At 42.5% G+C, this 23635-nt stretch overlaps 1 protein-coding gene across 3 annotated transcripts in view; it reads left to right on the top strand.

The window, feature by feature from the left end:
• Window positions 1-23635, top strand: part of FRMD3 (FERM domain containing 3) — a 327322-nt gene that overhangs the window by 73819 nt on the left and 229868 nt on the right. Inside the window, exon 1 of one of the 3 annotated variants that reach the window (XM_011982769.1) lies at window positions 12058-12187. The exons of the other annotated variants lie outside the window; for them this stretch is intronic. Within the exon in view, the coding sequence (XP_011838159.1) occupies window positions 12173-12187 (15 nt within the window). The 5' untranslated portion in view covers window positions 12058-12172. Of the gene's footprint in view, window positions 1-12057; window positions 12188-23635 lie in introns of those variants that run through there. 3 annotated transcript variants of the gene reach the window in all.

A 23635-nucleotide genomic window follows, 5' to 3' on the forward strand; every position in this document is an offset into this window, starting at 1 on the left:
CCTTCCTTCCTTCCTTCCTTCCTTCCTTCCTTCCTTCCTTCCTTCCTTCCCTCCTTCCTTCCCTCCTTCCTCTCTTCCTTCCTTCATCTTTTTCTCCTCCTCCTCCTTCTCCTCCTCCTCCTCCTCCTCCCCTTCTTCTTCTTCATCTTCTTCCTCTTCTTCTTCTTTTATTTTTTTTTTGTAGAGACGGAGTCTCACTTCATTGCCCAGGCTGGTCGTAAACTCCTGGTTTCAAGTGATCCTCCCACCTCATTCTCCTAAAGTGCTGAGATTACAGGTGTGAGCCACTGCAACGGGCTAGCTTTTCTTTTTGTATTGGGCATATTTGTTTCCTCTCCTGTGACGTGTCTGTTTGTGTCTAGTTCCCATTTTGTTACTGTGTTGTTTGTATTTTTCTTATTGATGTATAGTTTTCTATATAATTTTAAAATAATCTTAGTTTTTGTTCATTCTTTTATTAAATTATTCATTTAATGACCATTGATTAAGCCATGTGCTAGGGACCTGTAGTGCATAGGTATGGTCTCTGTATTCCAGGGTTCACTTTCTAGTACAGACAAATCAATGATTACAACATAATATGCAGAAGCTCTGTCCGAGGGATCCTGGGAGACTGAGGGAGATGCCTTACTCTGCTTGAAGACAATCCTGTTTAAAGCTGAATTATATTGCATTGTATGTGTGTACCACATTTTGAAATTTACTTGCCAGTGAATATTTGTGTTGTTTCCACTTACTGGCTTTTCTGAATAATGGGGCTGTGAACACTCCTGTACACAGATCTTGCCTAGTTCCTGTTCTCAATTCTTTTGGGCATATACCCAGAAGTGAATTGCTGGGTCCTATGGTAATTCTGTGTTTGATTTTTTGAGGAAGTACCATACTGTTTTCCACAGTGGCTGCACCATTTTACATTCCCATCAGCAATGCACAATTTCTCCACACCCTCTCCAACACTTGTAGTTTTCTGCTGTTGTTGTTGTTTTCATAATAGCTATCCTAATGGGGGTGAAGTGGTATCTCATTGTGGTTTTGATTTGCATTTTTCCAGTTGATTAGTGATGTCGAGCATCATTTCATGTGTCTCAAGACTCTTGACAATCTCTTGAAAATTATGGGTTTCTGGATAGAAAAGTATACATATGTTCACCACATTTTGCATAACAACTAAGGGGAAGGCATCACAAACCCCTGAAGCCCATAGGAGAACAACTGAGCTAGGTTTAGAGCCCTTCTTGTGGGAGGAACACTGTGGTTAGGTAGCTCGTTCCAAGCCATTGAGATAAAGAGAATGAACTGCATGGTTTTAACTTTTGTTAAGGTGTGTGAGAAACTGACTGTTCTAAATTGAAATATAAGTCTCTTGACACAGGAGCTTTTGTTCTTCATGATGTAGTTTTTGGGGTGAGGTGAGAGACAGGAGAGAAAAGGGAAGCCAGTCCTGAGAAAATGAGTAGGGCTGTAGCTCACTGGAAGTTTGTCTAAACAACAGAGAAAGGCAAATGTTTGGTATTTTAGGATGAACTGTTGTAGGGAGGTGAGAGTCTGCTGCCTTTCCTCAAACTGAGAGCTCAAGCCATACCGGGAAAGGACAAGTAATATGTGAATTCTTCTAAGGAAAGGTCCAAGCAAAGTCTAAAGCTTAGAATGTCTAAGCTGAGTGAGGAAAGTGTGGGTAGCCTGAAAACAGAGATGGGAAGCCCAGGCAAAGGAGACTGGAGATTCAGGGCCAAGCAGCTAATAAGGGAGTCATGGATGAGATCTGGAAGCACTGGAGCAAGACAGAATATTCTTCCTCTCCAGGATCAATCAAATAATCCTAGGGGATGAGACAAAAAACCTTTTCTTCAGTAGTAATAGAACTTGATTTGGGAAGGCCTTGGTGATTGCAGGAGCTGGTTATCTGGGGAGGTGGTTCTCAACCTTGGGCGCACATTATAATCACCTGGGAGCTTTGCAAATCCCTGTGGCCCAGACAAGTTGCAGACTCATTAAATCAGAATTTCTGTGGCGTGGAGGTGGGGACCAGGCATTAGTATTTTCTAAAGCTCTCCAGGTGACTCTAAAATGCTGCCAAAGTGAGAACCCCTGATTTAGGGGCAGGCAGTCAGATCGTCATTATGCAACCCTAATTGGTTCTCAAATAATTTTGAATGTGGTTGAAACCAGGCTACTGAGTCGAACCATTTCTTGCATCTCCCTCCACTCATTCAGGGGAAGGCTTTCTTGGCCTAATTGTCAAAAGTGCCTACGCTGAGTCAGTGCTTTTCAAACTTTTATGTGCAGACAAAGCATCTGTGGGTTGTAATGTAGTAGGTCCAGCCTGATAATTGGCATTTCTCACAAGAACTCAGGTGATGCTGCCGCTGGACCATACTGTGAGTAGGAGCATTCTAGGGTCAATAACCATTGAGTTGATTTTACTTATTGTCTTATTCATCAGATTATTGAAAGGTGCTTACTCCCTGCAAGATACTGTGCTAGTTAGGTACTGAGGATGTGGTTATGGACACAAAAGAGACACCCCCTGCCCTCAAGGATCATAAAATCTAGGAGAAAAGGCAATGAACCCATTATTTCACCAAAAAATTACCTAAATACAATTAGAGTAAGGGCCACAAAGGAAAAGTGTAGGCTGCTATGAAATCCTGTGATAGGGAGCCTTGATCTAGTTAGTAGGACATGATTACGACTCCAGGGATAAAGCCCCAAGAGACCCATGTTATGTTCTGATGCTCACTCTGGCTGTGGGAACCCGTTGACTTCTTCCAATTGCACTGGCTATATTTAGTATATTGACCCTTCCTTCCTGCGGTACATTTTCCCATGGTGGCCTCAGCCATTCCTTGGCTTTCTTTATCTACCCAATCTCAACTTCTACCTCTTGTCTGGGCTCTAGGTTCAGGTTTCTAGTTATTGAGGCACATTTCCAACTAGTAGACATGCTAGCATCTAAAACCCAAACTATTCTGGAACAAACTCTTCACCTTCTTCACTAAACCAGCACTTCAATATTTCTGACAGTGTCACCACCATTCTTTAAGCCAATGAGGCAAAATTCAACATATTCTTTTATTTTATTTTATTTTTTTGAGATGGAGTCTTGCTGTATTGCCCAGGCTGGAGTACAATGGAGTGATATCAGCTCACTGCAACCTCCACCTCCCGGGTTCAAGCGATTCTCCTGCCTCAGCCTCCTGATTAGTTGGGATTACAGGTGTGCACCACCATGCTTGGCTAATTTTTGTATTTTTAGTAGAGACAGCATTTCATCATGTTGGCCAGGCTGGTCTCGAACTCCTGACCTCAGGTGACTTGCCTGCCTTGGACTCCCAAAGTGCTGGGATTACAGGTGTGAGCCATTGTGTCTGGCCAACATATTCTTTTAACTATATACTTTACTATTGTTGACCTAAGGGTACTTTACTATTGTTGACCTAAGGGCAGCACTTATTTTTGATATGGGACCTGAAATAGATGTATATTGGATTTGCTTGATTCATAGGTGACCTAAGTTGAATAAATAGTCCACTGTAGACACTCAGCAAATGTTATTTACGTAAGTGAGGCCTGCGGGGAGGAGGAAAGGGACCTAACACTCATTTTTTCTATGTATTCTTGCTAGATATTTTATGTATCTTAGCTCATTTATTCCTCCCAATAGCTTTCTAGAACTTTATTAAGTGAGGCTTGTAGAGTGTCCAGAGAGTGCGTGATAGCAGCACGTAAACCTAGTTTTTTTCCAGTTTCAGAGAACATCATGTTCGTTTGCTAGGCTTCATACCTTGTACATTGTAAAGTGATCTCTAAATTCTTATTATTATAAATATGTTTGAAAACTAAAAGCTCACATATTAGCTATGAAAGTTTTTTCATCAAAATTGGAAAATGTATTAATAAGCTGTATCTGATGAAATGAAGCTTAGTAACTTTAAAACAATTGTGTCTAGCTTGCATCATGTACTCAATACATATGAATTCCCTTTCATAGACTCAAATATTCTGTTTTGGTTTTCTTTGTATTTTTCTTTTTCCTTTTCATGTTCTACCCTGGGCATTTTCTATTGAACTATCATCCTCTAGATCATTAATTCTCTCTTCAGCTGGGTCTTTTTGCCATAACCTAACTATAGCATTCTTAATTTCTTCTATTACATTGTATTTTTCAGCTCTAGAATTTCCATCTGACTCATATGTATAAATATATATGTATATTCTAGTTCTTTGGTGAAATTATCTTGTCACCCATTTTCTTAAACATGTTAATCAATTATTTTAAAGTCTATGCCTGATAATGCCAATATCTAGATCACCTGTGAATCTGTTTCTGTTGTCTGCTTTTTTTTCCTATTGGTTCTATCTCTTGGTATACCTGGTAATTTTTAATTGAATGTTGGGCACTGTAAAAAAAAAAATGATGTAGGCTCTTGATGGCATATTCTTTCACTGACGAGTGTTCTTTTTGAGCTCCTGGTAGGCAGTGAAAATTTTTATAATCTCAATTCAATCTTCCCTACCTAGGTGTAGCCTTTTGGGAGTCCCAAGGGAAAGCCCAGATTAGATACCCAGGTCCCTCCACTTTAGTAGGCCCTGAACTCCAATTATGATCTCTTCATCAGTGGGGACAGCTGTGCGTAGTTTAGCATCCCTCTAGCAGCTGTTTTCTCCTTTGCTTCCCTTCTTTCTGCCTGTGAAATTTACACATCATTAAACACCTTGGTGGTGGTGGTGGGGAGAGGGTGTTGGGTGGCTTGTGTGTGTCCTTACTCTGGGAGTTTGGACTTTCAGGTTATGGTTGTCTTGGTAACAACTAGATGCCTTCAAAGAGATGTTTATCTTTAAATTTTATCCAGTTTTTAAAATATGCTCGTCTATTATTGCTGGAATGAGACTTGTCTTCTCTGTTTTTTAGGCTTTAAAATGTAAGTAATGAGACTTGCTTTTGGTTCATCAGAGTGCCCCAGAAACAGGTGTCATTTAGACGTGCAGGTGAGAGAGATCATTGTTTGACTTGCAGTCTAGTTCGCTACCTGCTCATCCCACAAGAACCTTTGGTTTTTCATAACTTTTTGTTTTGCATTCTGAGGAAGAAACTTGAAAATTAGTGAATTGAATATTATTTATGTTATCAGATGTAGAATGGTTGCTTTATTTAGCAGGGAACAGGGTTAAATAAATGATAGAGACAGTAACTCAGGAGGCTGAGATCCCTATCTTCATCTTCCAGATAGTAAAAAAGAACAGTACTTCTTCCACAAAGGAAGTGAAGGCTGTGATGATTTCTAGTGGCTTTGTCATGCTGATTTTTTTGCTATACTCTGTACTTTTGAGGGGTTGCAAATTTGAAGGATGCGGTAGTGATTTTTCGAAGTGTTCTTCATGTTAATTTTCTGCATTTATATATATGCATAGACAATGTGTATGTATATAAACACACATACTGTACACAGCCCCTTGTTTTGTATCCCCTTTTCTCAGAAAAGTGTTGAATGTAAAAACGTAAGTTTTCCTTAGTCACAACCTCTAGGAAAGGAAAGAAAATTTAAAGCCAGAAGTTGTTAACCTCAGCAGGAGTTTGTGGCTGTAAAATTTCATCACCTTACTGTCTTATCTGGTATAGGTACATCTGCCCCAATTTATTTATTTTTCTGCTTCCTTCTCTGCCAGCAATGAGCCTGGAACTTGAAGGAGGCCAAGGTACATTCCTTGTGGTAGTTATGAGGGAGGAGCCCCAGGTCTTTGTAAAGTGGGCGTTGGCATGACTGCTTTCCTTCATGGGGTGAATTTTCCTACTTAAGTTCACTAACTAGCCCGTCCATTCACCCTCTTCCTCCTCTCCATGTTATTCTTGTTGGCGAAAGTGTATGATGTACTTCCTGTAGAAGTGTATGATGTACTTTCTGTTTCTAAGATAGAAAGGAAGTGTATGATGTACTTTCTGTTTCTAAGATAGAAAGGAAGTGTATGATGTACTTTCTGTTTCTAAGAAACTTGGAGTTTACTTGTGGGGAAAGTCAAAGACACATCAACATTGAAATATCAGTAGAAACAATTAAATAGCAACAGAAGTTAGTAAAAGACAAAAGGCTAAATGGAATGCACAGAACCTGCTATAGAAGGTAGATGAGGGGAGGACTGGACCAGAGTCATGTGGAAGGATTCTGTGGACCTGAGTATTGGGAGTTCTTGTGGATTTAGAGTTGGCAAGAGTGGGTGGACAAACTTGGCGGGGAGACTGGCGTGCACAGAGGCATGGGGTTGGGAAGGGGCAAGGTGGGCCAGGGGCTCGAGATGTCAGCGTTAAGAGTCTAGGGGCTGGAGTCCCATGGTGGAGAGAGAGCCTCAAATGCCAGTAACCAGGTTGAGTTTGGGTATTCCATAAACAAAGGGGGAACATCTAAGTCTTTGAATGAGGAATATAATAATGATTGAATTAGGAGGTTAAACTGGCAGGATGCAGAAAGCGTTGGAAGGGGAGATATTGTAAGGATGGAGCCTGGGAGGTTTCGCCACAATCCTGGTGAGTGTGGCAAGGGTTGGTGACTGTAGAAGGGAAATGAAGAGGCAGATTAGAGAATAGTTTTTAAAGAACACTCATGACTTGACTGGTTATGAGGAAAGCCTATTGACATTTTATGCAAATATAAATTATGTGCATTTGAGGTAGTCCAGCATAAAACTATCGAAAAAGATATTTTATATGAGAAATTTAGAAATAACCCCAAATCCTTTCTTCTCATTGGTGGCAGAGTCAACTCTCATGGCACAGGTTTTACACTTTGAAAAATTGATCCATTCACACAACGTGATTCTTTCAGTAAGAAAATCTGACTTTTCTGTTGACAGTATGCTTTATAAAATTAGAGATACGTTCTCATAAATAAAAGGCACTGAATGGATATTGTGCTGGCCCCTAGTGAGGAGGAGTTGGGCTGGGCTGGTGTGGCATTCCTTTGGGTGGTGTTCTCCTTTCCTCCTAGCATTATCATCGTTTCTGGCTCCAGAATGTCTCCTCTGTCACCTAGATAAACACCAGTCAGGAAATGTCAGATCCCATAGGGTGACTGGGTGAGCCGTTCACTCCCATGTATTACTAATCTTTGTTCCTGATGAGCGTTTCCTGAACTTTTTGGGGGCGTGTTTCACATGTGTGTCGTAACAGATGTTCCTTACAGAATTATGCTTGATAAATGCTGTAGGTTTTATTTCCCTCGCCCTGAGTCTTCTCTGCAGCTCATAGCACACATCAGCTTATTTATGGCTGTTGGGCAAGTGAACAAACTAGTTTAACGTTGTTGACTCCAGATTTTCCTATACTTATTTGACCATGGACCACTATTTCTGCACTACGCTTACTAAGATCTGAGCAGAGAGTTCTGGGGAAAATCAAGCTGGGAAATGGAGTTTTTCCCAGTGGCATCTCTGGTAGCACCCCAGTCTCTTAAATGAATGAGCAAATGAATGTTCACGAGGCCCTTGCTCTGTGTTGTTACTATACAAGGTGATCTGCATGTATTCTCACATTCAAACCTCAACAAGCCTCTTAGGTGGATTTAAGGACACGAGGCTCACGTGAGTTAAGACACTTGTCCAAAGTTACATGGTTAGTAAATGACAGGCCCAGAGCTGGAGTCCAGATCAACTCCAAGTCCAGTGTGGGATGCCATTGCTAGCTCCCTGGGATAATTTTGGGTTCAGTCAATAAAACAGCGGCCGTTTCATCACAGAGGTTTCATGCTTCACCACTTAAACAAATACAAATGTTTCTGTTCGTAAAATAAACCTCCCAGGTTTTCTCAGAGACCATCTAGCCCATTGTGGTCAGAAAAGAAGCTTTGAACACGGTGAATTTGCAATGATTGGTTTTAAGCCCTTTTCCAGGGAGAGGATGAGTGCCTGTGCTTCCTGATGCTTCTCTCTTCCTTTGTGCTGAGCAGTACAGGCTTTCCTGGACCTGCTCATTCAGCCTTGCCTCCCTGCATTCAGTTTCCCAAGCTGGTGTCCCACCCATCCTCACTGACCTGCAACTGTGTCCTCATGCACTTCCCTTGTGAATGATAGTTCAAAATGGTGGAAGAGGAGCTCAGTCATCTGCTGAGCACCATTGTGTAAGGCTGGATATTGATATGAGAAAATGGAGCAGAGCCGTGCAGATAATTGCCTGTTTTTCCAGTTGCCTCATGAGTTGTTAGACTCCCTGCTAGACCTAGGAATTTACGAGTTGCCCAGAATGTTTGTTTCTTTTTCCTGCTTCATCTTTTCAGTACTTGTGCCCGTTTGACCAGCAGAGCAGAAGGCCAGAGCTGTTCTCTGTGCTGTCAAATCTGTTCTGAGTGTACCATCTTGAGAGAGTACGTGTTGGTCCATCTTTTTTTTTTTTTTTTTTTTTTTGAGAAGGAGTCTCGCTCTGTCGCCCAGGCTGGAGTGCAGTGGCGAGATCTCGGCTCACTGCAAGCTCCACCTCCCGGGTTCACGCCATTCTCCTGCCTCAGCCTCCCGAGTAGCTGGGACTACAGGTGCCCGCCACCACGCCCGGCTAGTTTTTTTGTATTTTTAGTAGAGATGGGGTTTCACCATGTTAGCCAGGATGGTCTCGATCTCCTGACCTCGTGATCAGCCCACCTTCGCCTCCCAAAGTGCTGGGATTTCAGGTACGAGCCACCGAACCCGGCCCCATCTTTTATTCTCAATTTCCTCTCACCTGTCTAAGAGGCAGAGGGATGCCACCTTCTCCCCACTAAAATTGGAGCTTTATGAGACAGAGTTAGCTGTGAGCAGTTTTCCTCTAGCACTGAAGCAGGACCATTAAATTGCTCTCTACTGCTGTTTGCTTCTGTGTTCTGTTAGTAACCATTAATTAGTTTTAAAGATTTAGAAACTAAACAGATGGGGGGAAATGCTCCAGCTTGTGTAAGATCACATTTTTCAGTCACTTTTATTGCGTGTGAAGGAAAAGGAGAATCATTCTAAAATGAAATTCACAGGTTATCTCCAAGTCTTCTTTGAATAATCCAGCCTGCAAATATTCATTTATTATTCATCTGCAATGTGCAAGGCACCATGAAAGATCTTTGACATCAAAAATCATCGTACCACCTCCTACCAGAGTAGCTTGTGTATTCTATTCATGAATCCAGACCTTCTGATCTGGACCCTTCTGGGACATCAAAGGTCAGCCTCAGGATTAGGCACACATTAGTGTGCAGAGGATTGGAGAGCTATCACAAGGCAAGGGGATTTTTGAGCCTGGCAATTCAAATCCAGTCTCTGGCAGCAGCATAGTCCCTTAAACAAATGAACAAATAAACTTTTACTAGGCCCCTGCCCTGTGTGCCACTATGCAAGCTGATTTACATGTATTCTCTCTAAAATCCCAAAACAACCCTCCGAGAGAGATCTGAGGCAACTGAGGCTCAGATGAGTTAGGGGACTTGTCTAAGCTTATATAGGAAATGGCAGGGTGAGGACTGCAGACCAGATCAACACTAAGTTCAGTGTGTAAGCCATCACTCCCTCTCTAACGGGAAGTTTGGATTCAGTTCAGTAAGTGCAGTGGGGTGGGGTCCAGAACCTTCTCTGGGCTTTTCTAGATGCGGTCCAGTGGAGAGGGAACTACAGATGGAACTTCAGAGCAGCTGGAATCTGGGGCTGTGGTGCTTGGGTCTTCCCTGAGTGGTGGAACCTCTGCTTATGTAAAGAAAATTCTTTTACATTTGCTACTCCAATTTCTCCTGGAAAACTGGTAATGGTTATGAGTTCATAGCTCCTATCAGCCAGATTTAAGGGTTTCAACACACCGGATCAGCTGTACTTTAAAAAGTACAAATGCCTAGGTCCTATCCCCAGAGCTCCTTAGCCTGGGAATCTCTGCTTTTATAAAGCTCCAGGGGATTCAAATGTGCAAAAGAGTTTGAGAACTAGTGGACCAGCAGCTGCTCCTGCGGGCTTTCTCCCTGCCCCCCATCTTAGCTTTCTGAGATCTCCCATTGGTGAGAAGCCACTGGCTTCGTGAGTTTTAATTATGTATGACCATGGAGCCTTTACTTGACAATAGCCGGTTTCTAATTCCCGTGTGAGCTTCGAATTCAGGCATTTCCCTCTCCTCCAGTTTAATGATTTTTGTTTTTTCTCTCAAATAAAAAAGGATGTTGTTGCTCTTATTTAATTCCATGTTTTCCATGAGGTGGTTCATGCATCCTTATCAATGACTTTGAAAAGGTGCAGTTATTTGGTTTTAAGTTTCTCCTCCACAAATGAGTGGTAGCCTCATGAATAAAAGATGACTCCTTTTTCTCACCAGGCACTTCCCTGCTGCCCTTGTGCTCTCTCATTTGACTTTGACATTTTGACAATTCGAATTCTCCCTGGCAGGTGTGAAATCCTGAAGTTCCTTGACCTGTAGGTATACCGTCTAATGATTGTCTACGAAGCATCTGATTTTCTTAGAAGTGGCTTTGTCAGGTTTTGAGTGAATCCCTACCGGATTGATTTTGGCATAGCTGAACTCTGTTAGAGTGACCTGGATAGTAGTGAACCCTCAGCAGTGAACTGCTACTTACCACTCTGGGGATGAGATTTAATTTTTGTTTGCGTCTGTCTTTGATTTAGATGGCTTTATTTGCTTGGCGATGGATTGTCTCCAGCCAGTGTAAGTCTTCATCCCTGCTCTCATCTGTATCTTGCCTCTTTTTAGTTTAACCTCCTTTGAATGCTTTGCTGTGTAGTTGGGCATTTGTAGAACATACTGGGGCAGCATGCCTGGATTAGCTTTCATGGTAGTTGCCTCCCAGCTCTGAGCATTCCAGTACTGATCCCTTTTATCTGACTGGAGTGTTTGGATACACTCATTTGGTCATGATGCCGTCTGGGTTTTAAGGTGGAGCTGGAAGTCAAAACCACGGCCATTATATGGCTGCTTGGCTGCTCTCATGGGCTTGGCCCCAAAGAAGAGCTTCCCTGCTCTTCTCCACCCTCCTCCCAGATCCCATGTTGCCAGGGCTGTTTAGTCCTCCGCTTCTCCAATAGCTGAGCAAAGGCCAATGGTGATAAATCACTGTATTTTTCATTTCTGTTAATTGCCATAAAGTTTCCACGGACACATTTACTAATCCTGCTATTGGGAAGGATGGGAGCAACTTACCAAGCTTCAAATTTTCTGAGGAATCTGGGACAGCAGGGATTTACATAGCCGGTGACAGAGCTGAGAACTAAATCTAGCAGGACTTGACTTGTCTGGGCCATAAGCCTAATTAATTCCTCATGGTTAATAAAGAGGAGAAATGAACCTTTTAGGAATCTGAAGTTTTGTCCGACTCGATTGACCTCAATGCACTGCTCTTTGTGGCCATGTGCTTTCAGAATCATTTGATTCTGAAATCTGCCCACCTGAAATCCCTGGCTTGGTTACTTCTCTCCATATGGCAGGGATTCATTTAACATAATTTGAGGATGCAGCTTCAGGTGGTTGTTATGGTTTTGGTGGGTGATGTACCTAGACAAGACATATAAATAGAATGACTGAAGTCACATCTATTTTCTTATACAGATCAAGTTTGTAAGAAAGGACTGGTTTCTGACCGTGAATCTGTCTTTCAATTTCTTATGGAAATGATTTCAAATGAATATAAAACCTGTAATTTAATTTCTTATAGAATTGATTCCATCAACTTATATATCCACATTTAATCAATTGGGCTTAGCTCTATGCAATGCCACTTGTAGCCTGTTGTCTAACAAGATATGTTATGAACAATGAACTTATTTTTTGGCCAATGTCTTTATTCCTACTGATTTTTTTTTTTTTAGAATTTTCCTAAGGATAGCTGGGAATGAGGCCTAAGTATGATTCTTCCTTGCCCGATGTTGTCTGATAGAGAAACAGAAAAGCTTGCATCTTAATGTCCAGCAGGTTCTTGAACAATTAAAAGCATCTCATGTTTGTGACTCCTTTAAAAAAAACATCAAACTATTTACTGTGACAGAAACTAGGAAATAGGATTTTGGTGGCTTCAAGATCTCTATAGGTAAACAATGCAGTATCCAAACTGCAGCAAGCTTAGATTGGAGCCCTAGAGCTCCCAAAGACAGAAGACGAGATGGCAGTATTCTAAGGCACTAGCAGATCACGGCACTGCAAATCCTTTGTCTTGGCAAGGCACAAGGAGACCTGCTTATGCAGCTTTCAAAGGTATGTGTCAGTCAGCTAAAATGTAATCAACTCAGGTACACTTTTATTTAACATAATGCATGTCATGGGTTACTATGCAATGTTTTAAATTATTTTCACTGAAACAAATCAGAAGATGTGAAATTCAGGAGGGTCTCTTTTGCCGAGCTTCTGACCTGTGTCTTAGAGGAGCCTTTCAGTTTCACTTAATGGCCTTTCAAGGAACCAAACCAGAGCTCTCTGTTTTATTATCTTTTCCCTTAGAGGAACGTTTCTCCAAATCCCTTTGGTAATAGTGGTTCTGAAGGTGGTTCCTTTCCTGACCAAAGCACAGACAAAAGGCCCTCAACTCCTGGGCTTCCTGCTGAGGTCAAGATCAAGATGTAATTATTTAAAACTGGCCAGGCAAAGTATTTTGGTTTGGGTAACACCTGCCATTTTCTCCATAATTTGTAAGAGAAATCTTTTTACCACGAATGCTTTATTTTCTGCTATCTGCATGGCAAACAGTTTGGTGGTTTCCCAAAGGATTAACAAATTTGAAATTCTTTTGATTATTTAAGAGCCTGCTCAATATTAAGATGCAAGGCTAACATTTCCTGTCAGACCTAGGTCGGTGTCTGTTACTTATTTGCAGTGAGGGAAAATGTACGTGGAGCCTTGCCTGTTGATGTGCAATGTGATATTTGTAGCTCCTCTTGTTTATTTCAGCAGAACCAGCATCTTTTTGGGTGGTCCAGATTCTACTATTTTAAACATTCTCCCAAACATTCACCATCTCTGCCTTACTTACTGAGAAACTGGACATTTTGTAGTTAACTTCCCACACATGACCTGTACACAGGCGCACCTGTGAAGGTAGAGAGATGTTGGAATTGCTGAATTCTAAACTGCTCACAGGGAATCACAGTTGAAGTTCAACATGGCAGAGGTCTGTTTTGAAATGATATACCTCCAGGCACTGTTTCGAGCTCTCATTATTTGCCTGCACCAGCTGGTACGCATTTCCTTCACAGTCTTTTCTAGGGTACCTAGAAGGGTTGGCTCTGAGAGGGTGACTTGGTGGAATGCAGCATCTGTTAGGCAAACGCTCAGCACATGGCGTTTAAACTTGCTATTTTTCCTGATGAACATACTGAGATTCCTGTCTCAGAAATGTGTAGCAAAAAAGGTGCAACTGAAACCCGGGACTTTGGGCTCAGCGAGATTGTGGAACTCGGCTTCCTAGCCTTTCTGTTTACAGCAGAAATTTGAAACAAAACAGTTTTCCCACCCCGGTAGGCAGTCTTTGTTGCCAGAAGAAAAGCATCATGTCTTTTTGAGGTATTTGCCCTAAACCAAAATGCAAATTCTTAAAGAAGTAAAATGCAGAAAAACCTAACCCACCTCTACTGATGATGGTAATTTCCTAGACCGGAGTTCTGCTTCCCGCGGGGATCCCTCGGTAATTACAGGGAAGGCCACTAAGGGCCAGAATGAATCCCAGAGTCCTGATAGCAATGCTTGTCTTCTCTTATTTTGTTCCTTTTTGTTTTCCCCTTGGACTGGACGCTCATGGTGCTCATGTTATGGGGTATTGATGAACCCAGGTGCTGCAGGAAGCAAGGCTGTCGGTGGATGTGAAAGGAGATGAGGAAATTCCAAGTGGTAACTATGTCTTGTTGGAAGTCCCAGAACAGTCCAAGTAGATGGGTCCTTGCAGGCACTTCCTGATTTATCTAAAGAGCCCAGTTGTGAGTTTTGTTGTTGATCAGTTTAAAGCTCATGATTAAGACTTTCTCAAATTAAAACAAATTTTTTTAATGAGTTGAATACAGCTCCAATTGATTAGATGGAAAATAAACAGTAGTTTCTATTACTTTCTTCCCTATCACCTACTGACTTTAAAGCTGAGAGATTTAATTTCAGTGCAGCGGAGGTAGCTGGCTGGCAGGGTATAGCATGTATACAAGTCCCATTGTTAGGTTCTGACATGATCTTTACATCACCTTTATTTCTGTGAGTTATGTGCAGATTTGCCCTCTCCAAGAAATTCAGGCATATTGAGAATGTAAATTGTACAGAAATCTGGAAAAATGAAAAACAAAAATCAAACAAAAACGCCTGGTGTTTTTCTGTGCTTTGAAGAAGGATTTGTGTGGAATCTGTGCTGGAGAAGGAGGACAGAGGAAGGAAAGAAGAGGGACTGCAGTTTTGTTATTTATTTACTTATTAACGAGAGAGGGTCTCACTATGTTGTCCCAAGCTGGTCTCAAACTCTGGGGCTCAAGTGACCCTCCTGCCTCGGCCTCCCAAAGTGCTGGGATTATAGGCATGAGCCACCGCACCTGGCTGAGACTGGAGTTCTGGGAAGAGCATTGGGACAGGAGTCAGGACACGGCTGTCGTGGACTTGCTGTGCACTCCTGGGGTCATGACAGTTTCCTCCTCTGTAAAATGTGGTTCATCTCTGTGTTGCCTTGTGAACTTCGCATGTTGTTGGTGAGATTGAATGGATGATGTGTATAAAATACAGAATGAAGGGCCAGTTCAGCTTAAAAGATTCCCTAGGGCCTGCTAGTTCCATCTCAAAGGAACCTCATTAAGCTGCTGCTGCTGCTTTTTTTGTTTTGTTTTGTTTTGTTTAAGACAGAGTTTCTCTCTGTTACCCAGGCTGGAGTACAGTGATGCAATCTTGGCTCACTGCAACCTCAATCTCCTGGGTTCCAGCAATTCTCCTGCCTCAGCCTCCCGAGTAGCTGGGATTATAGGCGCACACCACCATGCCTGGCTAATTTTTTTATTTTTTAGTAGAGATGGGGCTTTGCTATGTTGGCCAGGCTGGTCTCGGATTCCTGACCTCAAGTGATCCACCAACTTTGGCCTCCCAAAGTGCTAGGATTATAGGTGCGAGTCACTGTGCCCAGCCGGGAACCTCAATTATCTTTGACCAGTTTAAATGTCCAAGTGAGAGAGACCCTCTCACAGTGAATGAAAACCCACAACCCGGGAATGGGGTGTCTACCGGAAAGAGTTGTAGGTCATTAAATTGCCTCTCTGAGACAGATCATGGGTTTCGATCAGATTGTGGTATGTTTGGGGAGCTTGCTTCAACTTTTTGCATCTTCCCTCCTCAGGAAGTGCTAAGCACTGTGATTCTGGGCCTTTTGGGAGAGTGAGAGGATTTGCTGTTAGAACAAAGAGGGGTGATGGTGACCCTTAACATCCTCCACCATCTAATGGGGCACAGCATGAGCCAGAACCTAGCTGGCCCCCTTGGGACAGACTGCTGGTTCCTGAACCAGCAACTGTGACCATGGATTTGGGCTTATATCTGGAGGCGACTGCTGGTACCCATAGAGAATTTGGAAGGCAATGGATGAATGAGTCCTGTTTGATCAGGACACTACAGCCTCTGATCAGAACACAACGTTCTTTGCCAGCCCAGATAAAGAAGCTGTTAAATAATTCATAAGGCTTACCGTCAGCATTAACAATGGGAATGCTTCAATATGAAGTTGAAAGAGTGGTGGCTGCTCCTTGCAAGGTGATGGCAGGAAGTTTGATGGCCTTTGTTGCCAGTGAATAATGATCATTCATGCAGGGGGTGTGTACAGTTAGATTGGGTACTTGGACAGATATGCCGAGTGTCAGGGAAAAGCTCAGGAATCCTGAAATAAGAGGGATGGCAGCAGGGCTGGGAGGAACAGGAGGAAGAGGCTGAATCAATTCTTATGAGATGTGGGGACTGGGCAGAGGTGTCTACATGTCAGATGACATATTCTCTCCTTCCTCTGCCTGGCAGAGGGTAAAAATTCAGATGACACGCTGGCCATCAATGGGCAAGGGCCCAGTTTCTTTATGGGGTGGGCAGCAGGTAAGCATTCTACCAGAGATGAGCTGCTTTGTCAATAATGTTGTGCTGATTCTGAATGTGGGGTGGGCAGAGCACTTTCTTTCTAGGCTGGAATGGATCTTCTTGGCAAGAGCAAAATGGTTGTTATTATTATTACTGATATGGTTTGGCTGTGTCCCCACCCAAATCTCATCTTGAATTGTAGTTCCCATAATCCCCACATGTCGTGGGAGGGACCTGGTGGGAGGTAATTGAATCATGGGGGCAGTTACCCCTATGCTACTGTTCTCATGATAGTGAGTGAGTTCTCATGAGATCTGATGGCTTTATGAGGGGCTTTGCACCCCTTTACTCATTCTTCTTTCTGCCGCTATGTGAAGAAGGATGTGTTTGCTTCCCCTTCTGCCACGATTATAAGTTTCCTGAGGCCTCCCCAGTCCTGTGGAACTGAGAGTCAATTAAACCTCTTTCCTTTATAAATTATCCCATCTCGCATATGTCTTTATTAGTAGCATGAGAATAGACGAATACAATCTTAATTATAATTATTATTTTGAGAGACAGGGAGAAACTACTTTATTGTTTTACCAACAAGGAATCCTGAATATTTCAGTGTGTAATGTTAACAACGTCTTGAGCAGATAGAAAAATCCTCAGAGCAAAATGCTTGCTGACTGCCTCTGAGTCCCTCCATTCTGGTATTCTTATTTCCTTTCCTTCCGTTTGCTATCAGAGAATCCCCAGAACATCATGGTGCCATTTTTACATCTTTTTCATGCAATCTAGCAAGATTAGGGTATTTCTGTGGCTTGCCAACCACCAAGGAGACATGACCATGTGTTTGGATTATATAATACTGATAGATTATTATTATTTTGGGGATAATATTTTTAATGAAGTCAATTTTATGGCCATACATGCTGAAGTAGTGTTGTTTCCTATTGAGGGAAAACAAAAAATTATCATCCCTGTTTCTGAAACATAGGTGTGCCAGGATAGTTCATTGAGATATTAATGAATAAACATGTGGTCTTCTTCTATTCCCTATTTTCCTCTGTGATCTGATTAGGAAGGCAGCCAGAATTGCTGGAAGATGGAAGCTCTTCCTTTCTTCTGTGAAAGGTGAAGCTCTAGAAAGAGATGTCTCCAAGTGTTCCTGATGGATGGAAATAAGGGCCTTTGAGATGCAGAGGGGAGTAAGGGGAGGGAGATTCCAGGAACCTGGAAAGCGGTTACCATGGAAACAGTGTGCTAGGGATGTGGTGGTACCACGGAGGAGATGGCACCATGGTAATTCCACTGAGGATGGATCTAGGAATATGGACTCCCAGCCTTGCCACAGAGCATGGGACCCTAGAGGCATCAGAACAACTGGACCTGAGATACCAGCTGGGAAAATGGGCATCTTAGCTGTAATCATTGAGGACTAGAGGATAAGACCTCAGGGGCCTCCTTGTTGCTTAGATGCTTCAGAGACCGCAGGACCTTGGCATAACCTTGGCCAAAGTACAAGGCGTGTATATGCATCAGTAATAACTGAGATCAAATTTCCTTCCAGCCCAGTGGTATGGGGGGACCAGAGCCAGATTTATATGGCAAAAATGAGAACTGTTGTATTTCTTGCATACCTGAGTTTATCTGTTAAGTAGTCATGGATAGGCTTGTGGTTCACCTAATCTAACTTCCTTATTTCACAAATGAAGACAGAGAAACCCAGGACTGTGTAACTTTTTGAGGTTTTTTAACTTATCCAGGTCTCTTATTCAGGCTCTGTAAAATGAAGTGAATTGGCCAATAGTATTCCTAAGAGAATCTTTGAGAAATTGCTGCTGGGCATGGTGGCTTACTCCTGTAATTCCAGCACTTTGGGAGGCTGAGGTGGTTGGATAACTTGAGGTCAGAAGTTTGAGACCAGCCTGTGCAACATGGCGAAACCTGTCTCTACTAAAAATACAAAAATTAACTGGACATGGTGGCAGGTGCCTGTAATCCCAGTTACTTGGGAGGCTGAGGCAGGAGAATTGCTTGAACTCTGGAGGCAGAGGTTGCAATGAGCTGAGATCGCGCCACTGCACTCCAGCCTGGATGACAGAGATTCCATCTCAAAAAAACAGTGACTAAGAAACTAGAATTTCCTCATTTATTTCCTGCCACAAACCTCCAACCTTTCTAAAAAAAAAAAAAAAAAAAAAAAAAAAGAAATGGCTGAAGGAATTAAGATTTTTCCCACTTTTACATTCCTTTAAATTCCCTGAACACCACAAGGCCTTTTCATATGCTACTTTCTCTTGGAGCTCCCACCTCACACAAACCTGGTTCATCCTTTAGGACTCAGCCAAATGTCATCTTCCCTAGGAAGCCTTCCCTGATACCCTGTGTTTCCTCAAGACTGACACATCCTGGGTTTATCCCATGTGTTAATTTTCCATTGATTCTGTAGCAAATTGCCATAAACTTAGTGGCTTGAAACTTAGTGGGTCTCAGTGGGCTAAAAAATCACAGTGTCAGTAGGGCTGTGTTCCTTCTGGAAGCTCTAGGGGAGAACCTCTTTTCTTGTCTTTTCCAGCTTCTAGAGGTGACTTGCATTCCTTGGCTTGTGGCCCCTTCCTCCATCTTCAAAGCCGGCATCTTCAAATATCTCTCTGACTGTGAACTCCTCTGCTCCCTTCTTCCACGTCTAAGGACCCTGTGATTACTTTGGGCCCATGTATGTGATCCATGGTAATCGGGTTAGTAACCTTAATCTCAGCTGCAACCTTCCTTGTCCCTTGGGCATTCATGAGTTCCAGGGATAAGGACATGGCCATCTCTGGGGCCATTGCTCTTCCCCTGACCCTATTGGTACACTTGTCACACTGTGTGATAAGTGCCCCTCACCCTGGCTGTCCCTACCTCTACACTCCAAGAGCTCAGGGGCTGTGTTTGTTTCCTGCTGCCTCCCCAGAAATGTGTACAGATGTGTCAAACTAGAAGCTCTAAGATGATGGTGTGATCTGTATTGTATAATAAAGAGATTTAAATTAGTTACTAACATTTAAAAATTGGGATACTTTGCTTATATATTTTTAAGTGGGAGAATAAACAAACAAACAAAAACCTAATAAAGTTACCCATGATGGGCAAGGGAAAAACAGATGGAAAGGATGGAAATTAGTCTTTTCTGAATGTACCTTTTTGGTATATTTGACTTTGAAACCATGTACGTGTTTTACATCATTATAAAACAAAGTTAAGTTAAAATGAGACAAAATGAAAATGGATCCCTTTTTCAATGAAAATAAAACATTCCCATTTTTAAATGAAAATTATGGAACTGAACACAGGACACAAAGGACCTTGCTCCGCTTGGCCCTGTACCCCCGACACATTAACTGCCTGAGACCTGTGGGCATTGGCATTAGGACCCAGGCTTGTAATAGGAACCCAGTAAATGTATGTGTTGAATAACTTGATGGTGAACTTAAAGTATAGTTGATGGATGGGTTAAATGGGGAGAGGGTTGAGAGCAGACGATGAGCTTGGGGAGAGGGATTAGTATTAGACTGGCAGAGAACATCTGGCCAGGTAGCATCAAGTGTAATGTCAGGAGATGTGCTGTTTTAGCTGGCATCTTGAAAGCAGGGCCTGCCTTATGGGCAGGTGATTTATTTGGGAAGTGATTCCAGGAAGTCAGAGTGAAGGAGTGGGGAGACTGAGGCAGGGAAAGAGTAGAACTGAGGCAGGGAAGGAGTAAGGGTGCTGTTATGGACTAAATGTTCATGTCCCCAGCAAACCGATATGTTGAAGTCATAACTCCTCAATGTGGAGCCTCTAAGGAAGGTTAAATGAGGTCCTGAGGGTGGGGCCCTGCCCGATGGAATTAATGTCCGCATGAGAAGAGACACCAGAGAGCTTGTCCTCTTTCTCTTCCCCAGTGCACATGCACTGAGGCAAGGCTATGTGAGGACAGAGTGAGAAGGCAGCTGTCTGCAAGACAACCGAGGGCTCTCGCCAGGTCCCCATCCTGCCGGCTCTTTGACCCTGGACTCCTCGTCTCCAGAACTGTGAGAAAATAAATTTCTGCTGTTTGAGCCACCCAGTCTGTCGTATTTTGTTATGGCAGCCTGAGCCGACAAAGACAGATGCATGGTTGAGGTCACTGCTGTGGGCCATGGCAGTTCAACCCAGCTGACTTCTGAGGAGCCTTCAGAATTGTCAGCTCTGAGGCCAGGAGGCCAGGGCAGCATTTGCCATCAGTTTCTCTCCCCTGTTGGTCGAGTGTGGGCCCTGAGAGTGTTCATTCTCCTGCACTTGTGAACTGTGCATGTGAACAGGCCTGGGCATCTCTCAGTAGCCTATGTGGTCTTGGGGACGCCCCTGGGGAGAACCGAGGCTGCGAGGTACATGTAAGATATTATCATCTTGAAGTGAGCTGAAACCTCCACACAATAGTCCACCCAGACATGGCTGAAATTAGGGGTGAGGCTGAGAGCATGTGAGTCACGGTACCAGACGTGTCTGCTTGTGGATACCTGCTCCAGCTGGGGAGTCAGAATTCAGGAGGCCCAGCAGTAGGAAGTTGGAAGTGAACAAACCAGCTCCTTGGTGAGACATTAGGGCCAGGTCAAGTGGCCAGAGCTCTAGGGAGTGTCTGTGGAGTTAACAGCCACACGGGCTCTTAAGGGATGGACAAATGGAATCTGTTGATTCTCCACAAGACTCAATTTCAGTTTTCCCTCTTTCTGCCTCTTGCATGATGTCACACAACCTTTTACTGTTGTTACTTATGAGTAAGATCAACTTCCAGGAGTTTTAATTTTTCTCTGTTTACTCTATTGGGTGGGTCCAGTTAATGAACAATAAAATAACTTGATGACAGGTGGCAGAAAGGTAGCCCAGTATAGCAAAATGTCTAGAAAAATAAACATATATTAAGCAAATGAGTAATTAATTCATAAGTAGAAAATGGTGCTTGGCCAACTGACTACCTTCTTATTTTGGGTATTCAGTTTTGCTTAATTTTTTTCTGCACCAAGTCCCTTTTTTCATTTAGTGTGTGTTTTTTGGCTGATGGAATTTCTGTATTTGATAAAAATGACCATTATACCCGTATCTTGATTTGGGTATTTTCTGATGACTTCCATCTGGCTGGATTTTGAGTTTGTAGATGTAGTCTTGTTTCCTGAATCTCCTTGCTTTTCATTTCTGTGGATGTACACCTCTGCAGGGCATCCTTAGGACCAGTCCCCCTGTCACAGGCTTTGTAGCTGATGACGTGGAAGCAAGCTCATTTAGTGGAGGTTTTCTCTTCGGCTTTATGGTAGGTGTGATTAGACATGCAATACCCAGTACCATTGCAAGGGTCTTGAGCTGAGTGAATTTCTTGTCCCACTGATTTTAATCCTCATCGACCTTATTGATAGCAGATTTCAGATTGTTTTGTCTCATCCCTCTCAGTCATGGTATGTGATCAGACAGATATGCCTGTCAATGGACTCTGTGGCCAGATCCTGGGGTTACAGTAACTTTACTTAATGCTTGTAGAAATCTCTATTCTTTGGCTTCAGTGGTTACTGACCATCCCCAAGCTATAGCCTTGTATCCAGCTAATGCATGTTAGAATGAAGGTGAGCGAAGCCCTGGTCCATTTTCATTCTTGGAAAAGCCACTTATCATCTATTAATCAGTAGTACCAGTGGTGTCTTTCACCTGGGAAGGACCTTAACAATCCACTTTGATGTTTTCATTTTAATAGACAAGGAGCCAGTGGCCACGGGGCTCAAGCAACTTGACAGGATTCACTTGAGCCAAGCCCTGGTTCGGACTCCAGGTGACCCAGCTCCACCTCCACTGTTTTGTTTTTTTTTTGAGAGGTAATATGCTCATTTTATTTTTTTCATGGTTACTTATTTTACTTACTTTTTGAGCTTTATTGAGGTATACTTGAGGAATAAAAATTATATATGTTTGAAGTGTACAGTGTGATGTTTTGATATATGTATACATGGTGAAGTGATTCTCACAATAAAGATAACATACTCATCACCTCATGTAGTTACAATTTTTTTGTGGTGAGAACACTCAAGATCAGGTCTTAGGAAATTTCAAGAATACAGTTAGCCCTCCTATATCCATGGGTTCTGCGTCTGTGGAGTCAAGCAACCATGGATAAAAAATACTCTGAAAAAAATTGCCTTTGTGGTGAACAGTACAGACTTCTTTTCTTGTCATTATTTCCTAAACAATACCGTATAACAACTATTTACATAGCATTTACATTGTATTAAGCACTGTAAGGAATCTAGAGATGTTTTAAAGTCTGTGCGAGGATGTCCACAAATTATAGGAAAATACTACGCCATCCTATGTCAGGTACATGAACATTCATGGATCTTGGTATCCACAGGATCCACCCCCACTGTTGATCTGAAGGACGGGACATCACAGGGTCAATGAGGGTGTGTGTGACATTGAGAAGAACCACTTTCTTTTACCCTTAATTTGCTCTTCATCTTCCTTTCTTTTTTTCATCTTTTTCACCAGTTAAGTCCAGGAATGCTATACAGCCTAAATCAGCCACTCATCTATAGTATTGATATTTCTGAGTAGTTGAACTTCAGACTAGCACTGGATGGTTTTCTCTGTATGCGAGAACCCATCCTGAGTTTTTATAAAGCATGTAGTGTGTCAACAATCTGAATTAGTTTATATAAGAGGTTGGGCAATATTGTAAGTAGGTGTTTATCTTTATTGCCCAGATGAAACTAATAAACCTCTTTATGGGATAGTGTCATGCCTTGAGTTTTATAGCACCTTCCTTTTAACAAACTCAGTGTTTCATTCTTTAGGCTTATTGTATCTCTTAGCTTGCACTGTTTTTATTAATTTTTTTTTGAGACAGGATCTTACTGTGATGCCCAGGCTGGAGTGTGGTGGCATGATCACAGCCCACTGCAGTCTCGACCTTCTGGGTCCAAGCAATCCTCCCACCTCAGCCTCTCGCGTAGCTGGGACTACAGGCATATGCCACCATGCCCAGCTAATTTTTGTGTTTTTTGTGGAGACAGGGTCTTGCCATTTTGCCCAGGCTGGTCTCAAACTCCTGAGCTCAGGCGATGTGCCCACCTTGGCCTCCCAAAGTGCTGGGATTACATGTGTGAGCCACTGTGCCCGGCCTGTATTGTTTTAAGTTATGCTTATTCCTTTTAAAATTCAGGATTTGTTAAGCATTTAAAACAAATTCATAAATTAAAACCTCATTGAGATACCATTTACCACGTAGTTTGATGAACATAACACGTGGCGCATTACGTTGGCAAAGGGGGTGGGGAAAAAGATGCTCTTATAAATGTCTGGTGGGAGTTAAATTGTGTAACTTCTATTACACTTTTGTAATAGCTACTAAAATATGTTATTTCTATCTACATCTCTCTGTCTGACTCAACAGTTCCATTTCTAGGGTTTTGTGTTGTGGATATTCTTGAACATTGTGAAATGTATACAGGGAGTCTTCACAGTAGCACTGTTTGTTTCAAACGATTTGAAACAACCTCGCCATAAACAGGATAGGCTAAATCAAGCACGGCACACCAATACAATGGATGCGGCCATTAAAAAGAACAAGGCAGCTCATATGCATCAATATAAAAAGGTCTA

Source organism: Mandrillus leucophaeus, unplaced genomic scaffold, assembly GCF_000951045.1.
Source record: "Mandrillus leucophaeus isolate KB7577 unplaced genomic scaffold, Mleu.le_1.0 Scaffold242, whole genome shotgun sequence".
Lineage (NCBI taxonomy): Eukaryota > Metazoa > Chordata > Mammalia > Primates > Cercopithecidae > Mandrillus > Mandrillus leucophaeus.